General features: G+C 43.2%; 1 protein-coding gene across 1 annotated transcript in view; it reads left to right on the top strand.

Moving 5' to 3' along the window:
• The window catches only part of ARHGAP22 (Rho GTPase activating protein 22), a 181,369-nt gene extending 164,388 nt beyond the window's left edge, over nucleotides 1–16,981 (top strand). Inside the window, exons 6-10 of the mRNA XM_068398747.1 lie at nucleotides 1,942–2,074; nucleotides 6,878–6,951; nucleotides 8,808–8,929; nucleotides 11,670–12,570; nucleotides 16,753–16,981. Of these exons, the coding sequence (XP_068254848.1) occupies nucleotides 1,942–2,074; nucleotides 6,878–6,951; nucleotides 8,808–8,929; nucleotides 11,670–12,570; nucleotides 16,753–16,981 (1,459 nt within the window). The remainder of the gene's footprint in view (nucleotides 1–1,941; nucleotides 2,075–6,877; nucleotides 6,952–8,807; nucleotides 8,930–11,669; nucleotides 12,571–16,752) is intronic.
• Nucleotides 16,982–17,422: the final 441 nt, after the last annotated feature.

Below are 17,422 nucleotides of genomic sequence, written 5' to 3'. Positions count from 1 at the left end.
CCATGAAGGAATGCCTGCCTGTTGGGTAGTTGATTTGAAATGCTATAACTGAAGGTTCAGTACAGAATTAAAGGAGGCAAGCCTAGGGATAGCCGGGTAGTGTGACAGTCATTGCCTTTTGCTCTTTCCATGTCCACTGTGACTTGCAGGCCCAGCTCTCTGGTCTTTGATACATATAGTCACAGCAATAAGGGACAGGCTGTTCCACCTCCTAGCAAGCACAAGTTTCTTTATGTGTAACTAAAACTATCCATGTATGGCCTAGGCAGCAGCAAATATTTTCTGCAAGTGTGAAATCCATATGCTTGTTTCCAAATCAGGTCCAGTGAAAGGAATATCCTTTTCTCCTAGTTGCAATGAGTCCTTATAGATATCGTTTGTATCTACAATGATCTTTCAAATGCTGGAGCCTGCCTGCCCCATGGCGGATCAGATCTCTGTGATGACTGATAACTAAAATATTTATTTTTAAAGGCTTGCTTTTCCAATTTGGGTTTTAAATGCGTATGTGTAGTCTCATGAAAGGCCAGGTGTTGCTGTTTCAGAAGCACCCACAGCAGTCTGCTCCTATTGCACTTCCATGCCAGTGAAAGTTTGGCTGGATTTCACGTGGCCTTGTGGATGAAACAATAACTGCAGCCGGCAGACTTGAAGCTGTAGTCTGGGTTCTGCTTCTGAGTGATAGTCATATCCACCACCTATGCCTGAAACTCCACTTTAAAAAAGAAAAAAAGAATAAGGGTACTGACCTCATTTGTAAAGCATTTATAATCAACTGAAGAAAACCACTACGTGAAACTGATTGATATTCTCAAATATGATGGAGCTGTTTATTAGGAATAGCGTTATCAGGATTAGTAGCAAGTGGTAGCTGCTGGCAGCTTCCTATTGTAATTTTTCCTGTTTTGTTTTAGCTGTGTGTTCCAAAAATGCTTAAAAACATACTAAGTAGAAGAGATTCAGCTTTTAGATAGAGGTGAGGATTTGAAGCCCTGTTGCCCCATGGTTACTGATGCGTTTTTGTCAAGAGTTCTTTAAAGACTGTCAGGGCAATGGTGGTTAGTTGGGAGCTGTTGACAGAATCTCTTTAAACTTCCAACAGTCAACCTTTGAGGAGGACATCTGCAAAGATTAACAAAGTTGTACAACAGGAGACTTGGAATGAGAGAGAGGTATTGCCATACATCAAAAGCTGGATAGGAAATGGAAAGGGAAGAACAGGTGCATCTTCATCATGGGATCTGACACCTCAACCCCAAAAGCAAAGGAGAGAGAAGAGGAAAAAGAAGTTCCTGGAGTGAGAGACAAAAGAAAAGCTAATATCCCAGCATAACAGATGGGCTAGGAAATGCCAGATAACCCAGCCTGGGGAAGGAGATGTGACTCACAAGCTGGGCAGCCATGCCAAATGACAATAGAGGGCCTGGAGGAAATACAGATTCCTCCATTTTTTTTGAACAATTGACCAGGACACTTGGGAGCCTAACCCATCAGATGCAGGTGGGTGCTGGCAGGGGAGAATATCAGGCAGGGAGGAATGAGTGAGAGGATCAGAGGTTACGTTTGATTGCGTGAGTATGCAGAGCTCTATTAATAGTCAGTGCTACGTGATCACTGTGCACTTGCCTGGACTGCATTGCTCACGTTCCTGATCCACATTGCCTGAGGAACCACAGCACCACCATACCTTAAGCAGTATCACAGGCATATCCCTTCCACTGCCCATATTGCCTGAGATGCATTTATATCTTGACAAAATGGGAAATTTCCCTTGTTCACAGGTAGACCCTCCTGCCTAGTATAATGTGGCAGAACAGCTTCCTTCCATGGTGCCTAGTTTGTCTGTGTCCCTAAGAGGGACCTTGATGCACCCCCAACAAAAGGCATCAAACTTTGGGGTAGTGTGGGTTTCTAAACTTCCTTCCCTCTTCTCTATTGCAGCAACACGGATGTTCACACTGTGGCGTCCCTCCTGAAGCTTTACCTTCGAGAGCTGCCAGAGCCTGTCATCCCCTTTGCCAAATATGAAGACTTTCTTTCTTGTGGACAGCTACTCTCAAAAGATGAGGGAGAGGTCAGTGATCCTTTTAATTTGCCTCCTTTTACCTCGAAGGTTGTTCCCAAGAGTCAATGTAGTACAGCTTTCTTCTCATCACTATTCAGTCCTGATTTAAATCAATGGAGTTCCTGGGAACCTTCCCCTGAATTTTACTGAAGCCGTGAACTGGGCATTAATATCACAGGCTCCTGCTTGAAGCAGGAGCTTTTTTGAAGTCAGACTTTTAGCCTGGTACTTCTTTCTTCTGAACAAAGCTGTTCTGTAGCATAATCAGCAAGAAATGCAAGGTAGGAGATCTGGGTTCCTTTCACAGTTTTGCTGTTGACTCATTAGCAAGCTGTATGAAGTCACTCCTGTTTTCTGTGTTTTCAGTTTCATATATCAGAACAGCATGTTCTGCTTCCCAAAGTTTTTGGTGAATGAGACGTTGATCAGTGTGATGGTCTTCGTATTTCTCAGAGGAAAGGCACTACAAAAGGGCAGGCTGTTATATTACCCCAAAATTGGGGAAATAATGCTATGAATACTTTGCCAGAACTTTCTTATAATGTTCCTCTCTTTGGTTCCCAGGCAAGGGAAGGGGCTGACAAAAACCTCCAAGTCTGTGGCAATCATGGAAATTTTGATTCACTGCTTGGGAGGAGCCAGGATAATTTACAATATGATTGATTGATCTGTTTCATCCGTATTGTTCCTCTTGTGGTGATGCATGAGCTCTTTGCTGACTGCAAAGGCACGTTGGATCTGGTCTAATGTGGGTGGAACTGTGCCACCTTCTAAAACAGAGGTTTAAAGAAGCTGTAAGGGTTGTTACTAACGTCAGCTAAAGAAGCAAAGGCCTGAGAGCTTGTAAGTTGCAGTCCACAGTTCTGTCCCTTTTCTGTGTGTGGCCTCAAGAGCGTGCTCGCATCTTTGTCTCTGGAGGGGATCGTGAAAGCTGTTCTTTACTGAGAGCCTGGGATTCACCTTTAGCTCAAGTGGCAGAAGGCTCTGGGGAGATTCAGTCCTTCATGATGCCCATAGGAAGATGCTTGTTTGCATGCATCAAATGTAGCATATCTAGTAACGTCGTTTTTTTATGGATAAAAGGCAAGTTTGCTACTATCTGTACTCACATGATGTATCCTCTAGCCAACTCTGAGAAAGCAAATTTCTGTGCATGACACAGCATATGCATGTGCATGACACATTGATATGCATTTGCATCCTGAACACAGCCACATCAGTGTGTCAGTGCACTAGTATTGTCTTCTAATAGGTACAAGTATGTCTCTACTAGCTCCAAAACTTGCTCATTTTCTGCCTTATCCTCAGTCAACTTGGGCATCTCTGCAGGGTGCTGTGTTACAGACAGTACGACGACTGATTTCACAGAAATAGCAGCATTTCTATGGCAGTGGAACTGGTTTTGTTTTGGTCATAAGGTGTGCAGACTGGGAAGTTCTTGATCCATTAAGCACTATTGCACAAGGGTAGAGACACTGCCAAGTTATGCAAACATAATTGTATATCAATTGCTCAGCTTATTAACTACGTAGTTTGCCTGATTTTGCCTGCACAGGCTGCAGCAGTTTGGGAAGCAACATCTGTGTTGGTTTTGTGGGAGCAAGACCAGACTCCAATGACTTGTAGTGCAGTATTCTCTTTCAACTAGAAAGGCAATGAGGAGCACTAGGTAGCCAAAATGAAAGCTTACAAAATACAGTACTGCTGAAAGCACGAAGTTGTCTTGTTAAGCTGCTGTTGTAAACATAACCATTTTTTTTTTTGGTTAGGAAAATCTGGAACCTCAACAAGGGCTGTTCACGTTTTCAGAAAGGAAGGTGGAGTACATGCACTAAGGGTGGAGAGGCTGTACGTGCACAGTAGCACGTGGAGCAGAACGTAGCACAAAGTCATACATAGCCTGTAGGGCCTGACTCGCCTCTCACATGGAAAGTCCCCCCGCTCAAAAATGTGGTTTCACTGAAACCATAACTTTTTAGCACAATATGATAAGCAGGGAATTTCAAAATCAAATGTTTCTTTTTGGAAAAGTATTTGGAAACAAAATGCAATCTATTGTTTTAATTTGGAGTACTGTTTTGGTTTCATTTTTCACTTGGAAGTTTTGAATGAGACTTTCAGACTCAAAATATCATTTTCTTTAGTGTTATACACCCACCCTCCAATAAAAACAGAATTACTTAAGGCAAAATAGCCATTCAGATAAAATTGTTGGCACCTCATGCTGCTACATTGTGACCATAGATAGGAATTATTGTGTTGTTAGCTTGGCCTAATCTCCATCTGCAGCAAAAAATACTCCAGCACTGCCCTAAGCTTTCAATTTTTCGTTCAGATTGCTGTTCATCTTCATTCTGCACCAAACTAATCTCTGGTGTTGGAATGCAAACAGAAACATAACAGAGACCTTGGGTTGTGCTGAGGCCTCTAGGTATCTCAGCAGGACTGCAGCAGTAAAAAGATTTGATTCTGATCCCAACTGGTTGGGAGCAGGGATGAAAATTAAAAACAATTTTAGAGAATGAATGAAAGATCTTCAAATCTGTAAAAACTCATTTGAGTCTGAGCTGACAACATGGTGGTATTTTAGCCTTCACTGCTGCCTGTACTCTGTAGATGCACACAGCAGTTCAGTGGGCTAAGCATGTGGCTTTAAGTTTTTAGAGAGGGGTCTGAATTTGGGTGAACATCTGAAGTGTTGCTAGTTTTCCAGCCCAACTAGAAGCTTCTAATTGGCGCTGATCTGTTATACACATTGCAAAACCCTTGGTTTTGGGATCACTCCTTGGAAAGCATGTGTCTGTGGTAAACTAGACATGCAGCATTTTCAAGGAGGTGAGAGTTATTACTGCAAAATACCATGATGAATGATAGTGCAGTGCCTCTATTGCTTGCTAGGCTGCAGTCATATGCATGATCTGTGCTATTTGTTAGTAATGCAGCAATTCCTAGCTTGCATTTCCCTTTACACTGTTGCTGTGGTGGTACTAGGCTCAGCTTCTGCCATCTGTTGGGCAGGTGGGTAGTGGGTATAAATCTGTGGCAGAACTGATAAATGCTGCAGCAGGAGAGAAAGCTTTTTTTAACCTGGCAAGTGTTTGTACCTTGGTGAATATGAAGATATTCTCTGTGTAACACCACGTTTGTGATTCCTCGTGACAGAGCATGGATGATAAATTTTTAGAACCTTTTTTTCTTTCAGGTAGCATCTTGTACCTTTAGGTCATGTTTCCAGCTGTTCACAACTGCCTGCAGTTTCTGTTCCAAAGCCCCCTCTTGAATCCAGTGGAGCCATGGTATTTTAATTCAGAGCACTTGAAATACAGTGCCAAATACCATCCTGATTTCTGTATTTGTAGTAAATTGGGTTACAGAGCAAAATTCAAGAAGGAATTAGGTCTGTTAGCTCAACTCTGTCTAGTTCAAACTCCTCACTTGAAAGCTGGATGACCTGAACAGCTGACCTTAACCTTCACATGAGCAGCAAGTGTGCTTGATTCAAATGTTTTCAGAAGTTCAAAAAGGAGGATTGAGATTTTCAAAAGTGACTGCTCTGTTCTTGATGTCTCCATTGTTGTCACTGTTAAACCAGCATAATTTTTAAGCTAAGGTATTAAAAAGGATTTATTGCTTTTAAGAATTATTTTAAGTTTCAGTTTTTTATTAGAGCACTTTTTTTTTGTGCTGGGACATACAGAATAAAAAAGTGTCTATACATTCAGGAATTAAGGATGGAGGCAGGAATACAGACTGCTCTCTGGATCTTTCTGACTTGTCTGGACCAGAGAAAGTGGGAAGATCTTGCAAGAGGCTGGCCAACAGAATTCCCTCCCTAACAACCCTTAATAAATGGAAGAAAGTTTTAAATGAATGTCCAAATGCACTTCTTTGGCTTGGAACTAGCTGCTTCTGGAATTTCTCCATCATTAGTTAGCATCTATGGCTCTTCCCAACTGTGTTTGAATATCTATTTTCCCACAAAAGGTTTAGTTGTCTCAAAAACGCCTGGACGCGTTCCTGTGTGATATGGTCTAGGTAATCCTGCTCCAGCAGGGGGATTGGACTAGATGATCTTTCGAGGTCCCTTCCAATCCCTAACATTCTGTGATTCTGTGAAAAAATAAGCAAATCTCTAGGGCAACTGCAGCATTGAAAGGAACAAGGAAATGATGCTTGGGACTGTGGAAGGACAATAGTCTTCTGAGTCAGAGGTTTTCATTAGATGATTTAAGTAGCTTCAGGGTTTTAAGTCATTCCTCCAGCAGACGTCTCAACTTATATTTTAATGTAAAGACAGAAATTTTATGAGGAAGTATGCCACAGCTCAGAATGACTGCAAATGGAAGCAAGTAATTAAAAAGGAGGTAGTTGAACTGGAATGTTGTTTAACTTTTTTAAGAAAAAACTCTCCTCTGCTCAGCTGAGCATTACTGCAATGTAATTACACTACACTCAATGCCTCAAAGTTTCAAATAGGCTGGGTGCTGAAAAGGCACATTTACTGGTACACTTATACCAATGCCAGTGGGCAGACTTTGAAGACTAGCAGGCCTCACTAATTGAAGGCTTCTGCATCAATTATTAAAGTTGACAGGAGGATTTTTGATGATTTTGAGAACTGAATCAAGTTCTAGACACTGGACTTTTAGTAAGGCACAACACAACCTTTTTTAAAGCAAAGCCTCCTTGTGTTATCATCTGTTGTTCACGGTTTTGACTCTGGAAAGAGGACTTTGCAGTACTGAAGTAAGTCACGTCTACTTTGCATCATTTATATTAACAGCTCTCCTCCTTGTTTTTCCTGTCCCTCAGGGTACCCAGGAACTGGTTAAACAGGTGAAGAATTTGCCCCAAGCCAACTACAATCTCCTCAAATACATATGCAAGTAAGTGAAATTAATTAACACTTGGAAAAGTTATTAAGTTTTGTGAGGATCAGTCTTATATGCAAATAATTTACTCTGAAAGTATGAATATTCAAACATCACTTACATGCAAGTTACTGCTTCTATAAAACATGTGGAGGTTGAATGTGCAGCCTGCCTGAAGGAAGCTCTTGGTTTATCCAAGAGCATTAGCCAAGCAAATTGCTGTCACCCACAGCCTTGGCATCAGGCATGAATGATACTAATGTATTGCTTATTTCAGAAGCACTTAAAGACCAGTAAAGAAAGGCATTTTTTCCAGGTACTGCACACTTGGAAGATTTCTGACACAAGCTGAGTAGCAGATGCAGTCAGAATAGTGAGTCTGGCCTCAGCTCTGGTTTGGAAGTGGGGTTGGGAGTAGCTTCCTCTTGGAGTACCAGAGACTCCGCAGCCTTTTCTCTCCTCATCTCCCTGCTGACTCTCCCAGTTTTTGCAAAGTGGGCTGGAATGTGCTATGGAAGCTGGAACGGCCTGTTACTCTAGATACGACGTAGTGAACTTTATGTTGTATTCTAGTCTCCGTGGTAGTTAGTCCTGTTACGACCAGTGGGATTTGCACATCTGGTGCAGGCAGTGGACACAAACACCGACGTGAAGCCCATGACTTATTCAAGATATGTCAAGCCCTTCCCAAGTGTACAGACAGATAGCATTTCTGAAACGTATTTTTTGAATGCTTTAAAAAAATTATTTTGCCTCACTATGTGCTCCTATAGCCATTTGTTTTAATATCTGAGCACCTCAAAACATGAATGGCTGAGGCAGGGGAATAATTATACAGATTTCTAAGTGAAGAACTGAGGAAAGGAAAGGCAAGTAGAATTTGCTTCTGAGTTAAGTGAAGAAAACTGAGGGTTCTTGGGTCTCAGCACGGTGTCCGCTACAGGACAAAGCCACAGAAAAAATGGGAGTGCTTAGAAAAGTCATGCTGCAAGTAGAAGCATTCAAAAATCTGCGAAGTAGTGCAGCATGACAAGGAAAGTTTTGCCCTGCCAAAACCCATCTGATCATCCAAAAATTAACAATCGTTTAGGAAACAGGGTACAGACAGAGCAAGACTGTTCACTTTTGAGGCCAACGAGTCCTATTTTCTGCTGTTGTAGGTTTGCATGTCATATAGTCCTTTTTACAACTTGGCTAATTATGTGCAAGCTATTAGGTGTTTGTTACAGCCTTTCTCTTACTCTAACTCCTATTTGGGAGACTGTTCCACATTACAAAAACATTAACTGTTAGAAACTTTCTGCTGATTTCCAGCGTATACATGCGGATGGCCAGTCCATCTGGATTTCGTCATGTGCTACTTTTGACTTGCAGAGTCTTTTTCTTGTGTTGATGTTTGCCCAGCTGATGCATTCACAAGAAGCATTTGGGCTACCTCTTTATCTTCATTTTGTTAAATTCAAGCATCAAAGCTCCTTCCACAGGCTGCTAGTTCTAGGACGAGGAGATGGGTGAGATGTCTTTATACTTCTGTTATATCTGTAAGTGAAAACTGGCAGAAGTCAATCTGTATAATTGGGGAATTCCTATAAAAATGTGAGAGTCTATACTTTCATACCCAGTAGAAGGCTGGATCCCTGGTAGGCTGGTACCTTTGGCAGAAACCGTCCTGTGCTCTCTTATTCATGTGCTAGGAGGGATCTGGGGTTATTAGTGAGCATCTAAGCTGCACTAGTCCCTAGGAGCATTTCAGGTATCAAGGTTGTATAAACACAGGACAAAACTGTTCCTGCCCCAGAATGCCTAAGTCGGGGAAGTGACTTACTTATTATTCCTCTTCTCCTTTGATTTTTCTGGGGGGGCTTTTCAAGGTTCCTTGATGAAGTTCAGGCTCACTCCAGCATTAACAAGATGAGTGTCCAGAACCTGGCTACAGTATTTGGACCAAATATATTACGACCCAAAATGGAAGATCCAGTGACCATGATGGAAGGTAGGTACTACTCTTGTGAGATAACACACCTGTGTTTTGGAGCTGTAAGAGTATGCTGAAAGTCATACATCTATTGGTAGCTTTATTGCTTGACTGCACAGCCAGCAACAAGTCAAGAAATCCCTTTCATCAGTGCCTGTGAGGGGATGTACCAGTTGGCCTCTGTTATCCCACTTACCACTGGCCTGGGAGTGTCTCTCCACTACATGGAGATGCCTTTGCCCTGTTGTAAGTTGTTATATGAAACTCTTTTTGAACCCACTGCTAAAATGAAAGCTCAAACGTCCTTCACAAGGACTGTGTTTACGTTCTAAACTGCTGTTGTTTAGTATTGGTGCATAGACTAGGTGTCTTAGAAGTGTTGTCTTCTAAGCAGGCTGTATATGCGTCAGAACTTCACAGAACCCAAGGAGTAAGTTGAAAATCACTGTTAATTTTGGATGTAAAAATCTGAAGCTTGAAAATTTCAGCAGGTTTTCTGACCCACCTTCATATGGGTCAGAAAATACCCAGGGCATGATCTCTGGCTGACACTAGGGTTGGGGCAGAGTCCCTCTCCCAGGTGGCACTGGAGCACAACTACTGTGGTGCAATTTTTAGCAGGGCTTTGCATCAAGTTTTGTGGGATCTTGGCAAGTCTGCAAAAAGAACTGATGGATTCTTCAGCATTAGGAACAGATGGAGATGCTGTGCCCAAGATGTCTGAACTCAACCCTGGCACTGCTCCCTAGCTGTACGGGACAGCTGACGTGGTGGTCTGCATGATGGAAACCTTCACAGAATGCCAGCATTATTGCACCTTAGCAGCAGCAGTGCCTTTAGCTCTGCACAAGTGACCTCTGAAAGGCACTGCAGATGTGTGCCCCACAGATGGCAACCCACTTTAAGGTAACAAGTCAACTTCAGAGCACGGCCTGACATACTGTAGTTGTTCAGGGACTTGAAGCCTGCCACAGAGATGTGGGCCATATTAAGGGTAGCTGTGAGAGCCTCTCGAAGGGGGAAAGGTATAAAAATGTGTGGAAGAGAGAAAGGGAGTGCAGGAGCAGATGGTGGGTTATTCAGCATGACAAAGGTGGAGATAGCGGAAACCTCAATCTCTTGCGTGATGCTGTGACTTCCCCTAGTGGCCAGTTGGCCAGGGTTGGCAAGTCTTACAGCCTTGGCCAAACAACATGCGTTTTGTTCAGTTGGTACACGTGACAGGTTTGGGTTCAGCTCACCTCAGGCATTTCATTATGCAGTTCAGCTGATAGCAGAGGTGCTTGCACAGTGTGTAGGTGCACAGGTGCCACAGATGCTGTGATCTTATAGTCTCTCCTAATCATCATATGAAAATATGACACTGATGTGACCTGGAATTCTGTATTACCACAGACCTGAACCGGAGAAAAATGGGGATCCAGTGACTAGTTTTTAGACTTAATCATTATAGTCATAAGAAACAGCACTGGAACTGTTTTGTTTTATTGTTAGTTGAGGATAGAAGATTGGTTAAATAGAAATAATGGAGAAATGGGAAGATGCTCAATACATTTTTTTTAGCTTCAGGGTAATATGGATCTGCTAAAACAACTGATACAGAAAAATACTGCTGCCTGTTCTTAACAAAAAGCACTTTAACTGCCTCTCTCTTCAAACTTAAGCCATGAATTTCAAATAGAAATATCTGAAGGTGGACAGCTAAATTGTTAGGAGTGACCTTATCTCCAGAGAGGTTTATTTCTCTCCCCGCACTTGCAGACATGAAATAGAAGTTGTAGGTGAGCTCAGTACCTCTTGCTATCAGGCCAAAACTTCATTGTTAAATTCAGATTCTTATCTTGATCCCCTGAATATGTTAGTCTTATTCTCTATTTCAGACAATGATTTGAGATAGAATTAATTACATATTTGTTCTTTTTAAGGTTTTTCTCTATTGTAGAATGTGCCTTGTATTACGTTTGGTAAGTGGTGCTCTCTGTTAGTTCATAATGGTCTATTCCACTACTGGAGAACAATGACAACCCATTTCTGTGGATTTAAATAATTGCAAGCACTTTCTGTACTTGCTGTACACTTTCTGCAGGTGCAAGTATCATACAGGTGTCATACTTTCTCCGAGTGTCTCAGTGCACTAAGAGTGCAGCAGAAGGCCTGAGCTGAAATTTCTGGTTCTTCAGTAAACACTAGCTCTGGGCCTGTTAAGACTATGAAACTGGGTGCAACATAGTTGTGGAAACCTGCTGATTTTGGAAGCTGAAGGGAGAGGTGCTCCATTCCAGCTAATAGGTTTGTGTGTTCAGGATCCAGCATGCATCTCTGCACAGGGCTATGCTGTGCTGCACGGATGCACATGCTGAGATTGATGCTGGCTCTGAACCCCATGCCTTAGTGTGGAACAGACATGCCCTGTTTTCCAGGTGTCCTCTTCCTCTGTCATCCTTAAAAGGTGCCCTTAAGCAGGCCAATTTATTAATCATTGCTACTGGTCATTTGTGCTCTGCTAATCAGCTACATTCATGAGCTGGACTGACAGCTGCATCCTTCACAGTCCCCATTTCCAGCACTGGAAAAAATTCCTGTCTTTTGCTGTCCTGTACAGAAAGGCCCAGAGCAGTTGTTTGTGCAGACCCATTGCAGTGCACAGTGGCCCCAGGCCTGCCTCACAATTTGCTCACAGGGCATCTCACAGACAAGGAGTGAGTGTCTGAGGTTTTCCATGTCTTATCAGCTGCTTGCCTTTGTTTTCTCCCCACAGGCACCTCGCTAGTTCAGCACCTGATGACAGTGCTGATAAGTGAACAGGGGCGCATCTTTGCTGTTCCTCAGGCAGATGTGCCAGGGAGCCAGCTGAAAATCAGATCTGTGCGTCAGCGTAGTACTGTGGAGTGGATCTCCGAGGAGGATGGTGAGCACAGCAGGTCGAACTGCGTTCCCAGCCCTGCTGATTTGCCTTCTAGCAATGCTGTGGCACTAGAGGCCACTCCTGGATCTGTGATGAAAAACACTCCTTCAGAACACAGTGGCAAATTGACTCAGCCTGCCACCAGCCCCAGCAAAAGAGTGCAGACACTGCCTCCGTGGAAATACTCCTTCCGCCAGCAGGGATCACGGTCTGTGAGTCCAAAGCTGGGCAGCTCATCCTTAGATATCCCCAACCTCTCCTCCAGTGGGAACTGGTTGATGAATGGACTGTACTCTCTAAGAGGCCATCGCCGGACAGCGTCTGGGGAACGAGTTAAAGACTCGTGTTCTTCTCAGAGACTCTCTACTTATGACAATGTCCCTTCATCCAGCCTCTCCCTTAGCACACACAGTATGGCCAGCACCACGTGGTCTACATCATCATGTGAAATCTCCGTGGTGGACTCGGTCAGCAGCTGCCCAGCCTGCCGGGCCAGTGACTCATCTGCTTTAAGCTCTCTCAAAACCGAGTGGTTAACTCAGGGCTCACTGTCTCAGAGTGAGGTCAAGACTGCAGATCTGGAGAACAGCATTGACAGGTTTGAAGCATGCAGCAGCAGCAGCAGTGAACAGAGCAACCCAGCTGCAGCTTCCAGAGACTCTGTCAAATGCTCTAGGGCCTTACAGAGCTTGGTGGTGGAGCTAAAGACAGAACTGAGCAAACAGAGGACTGAGTATGAGACTAGTATCAAAAGGTAATGTCATCTGCAGGGGGGACAAGGAAGTAATCTGTCAGCATTACCCCTCTTTGAACATGGGTGTGGGCTACCAAGCGTGTATCAGGTTCTCAGACCTGGAGTTTGGGTGTGGGAGACAGCGGATTTGGTTCTGTTCTTTCCTCACTGCTCCCTGAATCCAACTTTTCTCTCTGATCTAAAAAAGGATCAAAAAATGGGATTTCTGTCACACAGGGAATTTGAGTATTTCACATTCTGTTTTCACTGGAAATCAGAATTGCACAGGTAATGCCAAAGTCTGCTCGTTGTCAGTGTCCTGGGAGAAACAGCAATGCAAACATCTGTCTTGGAAGCAGGGTCTGGGACCCAGGGTGGTCAGGCCTGAACAAGGAACTCTGTTGGTCTGTACAGCTGCCGAGATTTGTACCAAATCAGTCTGAAATTGGGGGCTTCTTGCTGCTTTTCCCAACAGAAACATTCTTCAGGAAACTGATTTTGACTATTCTCCAGGGTTTTTTTTTTTTTGGTGGTATTGGGACTCCATCTCAGTTACAACTTTTTCAGCAGCCCTTTTGTGTTGAACTTCCAGAAACCTTGCTTTTTGATGTACTTCTACTGGTTCTTTGCTCAGTTGGCCAGCTACTGACTCAAAGGAGCAGCAAGGTGCTGCTTGTACAGCAGATACATGAACTGTGCAGGTCTTGCCCACTGTGATGTTTACTGCAACTGCTGGTGCTGTACTCAGCGCTCAGAAAAATTCCTTCCAGTTTTTAGGAGAGGTGTATGTGTGAGGGCAGGGGCTGTAGGAAGTATTAATAACTAGGAAGTCAAATTTATTCATGATATGGTTTAGATATGGTTTAATATACAGCCATATGCAAAATCATAGACCATGTTATAATACAGAAGAATCATCATTGGCATGGGCTCTGCAGCACTGGTGCTTTGCACTGAAGAAGGGCTGCAGTCCTGTTTCTTACAACTAGTTGAGTTCTCAGCTTTCTTTGTGTGTTTTTAGTGTTACACTCCTTCAGTTATTAAAACTCTGGTAGCATTTACATGCCTCGTTTTCCAACCAGTCCCCCAAACATGGTACCAAAAGCACATATGACTGGTTGTGGGGATTGTATAGAACAGCTTTAGGGTATGTCTGTTGCCTCTTTTTTCTTGTTCATTTCTCAAAAATGTAACTGAACTGTGATCTTTTCCAGTGGGCCAGCTGCTAAGGTAGGAATTTCACTTGCTACCTTCCTGCTTTATGATTTCCTATGGTGGTGGCTTGCCAGCCTCTGCAGCTTTTCTGCCTCTGGCATTGTACTGCCTTGGTATGTGAGGCTGGGAGGAGAATCAGGCCACGCAGCAGTTTCAGTTCCCACTTAACATCATAGAGTGGGAGAAAAGTTTACCCCCACCTTGTTGTATTCCAGGTAAAAGAGCTGATGAGACCACCACCAGTTACTAGCACGGTGTGTTGGAAAAGGTCTGTGAATGAGGATGGTTGTTCATGGCTTTTTTTTTTTTTTTTTTAAGATGCCCTACTGATGCAGAGTGGGAGGCAGATGAGGGTATGTGCCTTGCATTTAACTCTGCAGCGCTGCCCTGGCAAGCCTTGTTGCAGGGACACAGAGTAATAAACAGAGAGGAGACCAGGCTGCAAAACTTGGAAATGTGTACCTGCACATTTTTCACCTGCTGCCTGGGGGAAGAAATGGCTTTCCACCTCTTATCAGTAAAACTATTCCAATGGGGCCTTCAGCTGTTGACATCAGGGACATCCAGGAAGACCTGTTCTTCATTCCAGCTGTTGAGCATTTTCAGCTGTTTCAGCTCTAACACCTGCCTTTCCCCTTCAGCTGGACAGGAACAGAGAGCACTGTGGCTGGAGGGGGAGGACTATAAATTGGCCAGGTCTCACAGGGCAAAGTAGCTAAAAGCAAAATGCCTAACGAACTAACAGTTTCATAAAACCAGGCAAGATGCAATCACTGCCTTTTTGTATTAAACAGAATGACTCCAGCTGTTTAGGATTACAGCCTGAAGGATCTTGCTGTCAAGGCTAAGAATTTCAAGCCAAGTTTTTCAGCTCTCAAAAATTTTGCAAGGTTTTTACAACATCTGCAGCAATTTACATGTGCAAAAATAATTTCCTCTTGAGCCTGCATGAAAGCTTGCCTCTGTGGAAAGACAGGAGCTAACTAGCAAAGAAGGGAGATCACGTAGCAGGAAAACTTTGGGCTGCCTCGCTAGCTGTGTTTTATTGAAGATAATTTAGTCCCCAAAAGTAATAATTAGTTCCTTTACAATTGTACCTGTGCTTGTGTGGTTTGCAGAACTCAGTGTGTGTAGCAGGGCATGTCTTAATGAAGGAATATGAGCTTTCTGTTGGCACATAAGTGGAGGGAAAGCAGAGTCAGTACCTGCCTGGGGCAGAGGTAAGGAACACTTGATGGAAAAGCTGTTATTTATTATCATCAACTGCCCATTTTCTCTCTCTTAGTCAGAGGGAGGCAAGTTTTACGGCCTTCCTGTAACCAGTCTGTTCCAGAGCATTTCTCCCTCGAGGTTAGTGTAATTATCAGGCATTCTCTGTGGAGTTTCAGTAATTCATGTTTACCACCTGGGACTCTTACGAAACTGGAAGTTTCTTGGAGAGGACTATTATGTTGTGTATGTAGAAACGCAGTAAGTACTGTGACCCTATGTAATTCAGAACACGGGCAGCTAGTCTAGGCTGCTGTAGCTGACCCCTAAAAGTTGTGGTGGGAAAGTTTATTGGTGGCTCAGAGCTGTAGGATGTAACAAAAATATTATAAAGGGGGTGTGTGGTGGGGGGGGAAGCATCCTAGCTTCAGAAGGGTCCTCTTGTATTACCGAAGACAGCAATCTGGGTGATCCAAGTCTGCCTTCACCTAGATGGGCAGGTTTTTGCAGACGTGGTGCACATTTCTGTTCACTCATCAGTGCAGCTATTGGTCTGCTGGCCTTGGTGATCAGCACGCCTGTGTGTGACTTAATTTCTAATTTGTTGTGAAAGTTGTGACAGTGATAATATTGCCATCCTTAGCTGTACTGAAGGAACAGTTTAAGGGGATGCACTGCACTGCCTGCATAATTGCCTCTTGGTGATCACAAAATGTAATTCAGACCCTTCTGGGACTGTCACAAAGGTTCCATTTTTTTTGTTGTTACTGTGGAGTCTGTAGCATGCCCTTGTTGTTGAGTGTCCTTTATCCTGTCTAACCCATTCACGGTTTCACAGGGAAGCCAGGCACCCCAGCTTCACAGTTGGGTATTGTACTGATCAATGAGCCTATGAGGTGTTTTTTTTTTCTGGGGTTTTTGTTTGCTTGTTTTTTTAAGTTAGAGTTTTCCTAGGAAAAGCCTAATCTTTTAAAATCACCCTTTCTGAATATTCTAGTGATCAGGACTCCTATCTGTATGTACTCCCTCCTCTATATTAACACCGCTACTCTGTCTCGCAATTAGGAAACGTGATGGGGAGGACAGCAAGCGATGTGCCTTCTGCACTTGTTTCAAATCAAAAAACCATGAACCTTGTTCTTTGACCTCCTTAGAGAAAATCTCTGAGTCTTGCATTAGAGCTTTGTGCACAGAAAAATTTAAGGTCTGTTCTTCAGATTCTTCCTCATATGAAATGTTGTTTTTTGTAAAATCTTATACAGTATGAAAGACTTCTATTCCCCCACCCAATGTCAGTGACACACTTTACAGAAAATACCATAAATTGGATGGTGAGGAAGGACTGTGACCTCATTCCTACCTGACCTCCAAGGATGTTTCTCTGTACTGGATATCCACATAGGGAAATGCAGTATCAGGATGAAAACAGAGGTTAAAAGATTATTTTGGAATTATGTATTTGAACTCAGCCTGAGAAGTTAACACATCTCCTCAGACATTTAGTCTGTTGCCCAAAAGTAAGCATTGTTTTGTAAGACTTGAGCATATTTTCTCAAGATACACATAGAGGAGGCTCCAGCTTTCAAGGGGTCTCTGCCCTTAAACTCAATATTAATGAAATGGCAATTAGTGCTCTCCTTTAAAACTTCCTCTTAGAATGAAGATATTTCAGCTCTAAGTGGAACAACTCATTTATTATAGCTATCAGCAGTATTTATCCAGACACTTAAAAAAAACCTTTTTTTTTTCTTCTCCTTCTCTCTCTCCTTTGGTGTTAAGAATTGAAGAAACAAGTGCAGACCTGAGGAAACAAGTGGTAAGGTTAGAAGAAGAACTGGACCAAGAACGAAAGAAATACACGATGCTGGAGATAAAGCTGAGGAATTCTGAACGTGCTCGTGAAGATGCTGAGAAGAGAAATCACCTCCTGCAGAAGGAAATGGAAGAATTTTTTTCAACATTAGGATGTTTAACTGTTGGGAGTCGAAGTGCTAAAGTCCCTCAGTAGAACAAGCTGATGTACAGCACAGAAAATTCTATTTCTGGCAAAACCAGTGAAAACGCACATTTTGTTCTGGTATACTCATGTATCATGAGTAATTCTACAGTGATTGTGCTCTCAGTGACACTTGCTCTGTTGTCTTTACGTGTGCTGTAGTATTTGGGCCAGCTGGGAAAGACTGCTACACATAATGCTTGAAAGTTTAGATGTCAGATTGCCAAGAAACAGCAGGCATCTTTTTAATCCACAAATCAAAAGATAATATTCTCCAGAGCTGTACTGCTGCCATCTTCGGATCTACTGCACCATCCTTTCTGCTGGCTCAAGGACAGTGGAAAGTCCTGCAAGGTGGGTGGGATGGTCAGAACTGATGGACAGGCTGAGCCTGGAGCTGAGGGGCTCCTACACCTGCGCTTGGGAAGATGGCAGTTTGAGTATGTCACCACA

This window comes from Nyctibius grandis, chromosome 4 (assembly GCF_013368605.1).
Source record: "Nyctibius grandis isolate bNycGra1 chromosome 4, bNycGra1.pri, whole genome shotgun sequence".
NCBI lineage: Eukaryota > Metazoa > Chordata > Aves > Nyctibiiformes > Nyctibiidae > Nyctibius > Nyctibius grandis.
Note: the sequence above shows the minus strand (reverse complement) of the source record. Positions and strands in the feature narration are given on the sequence as shown.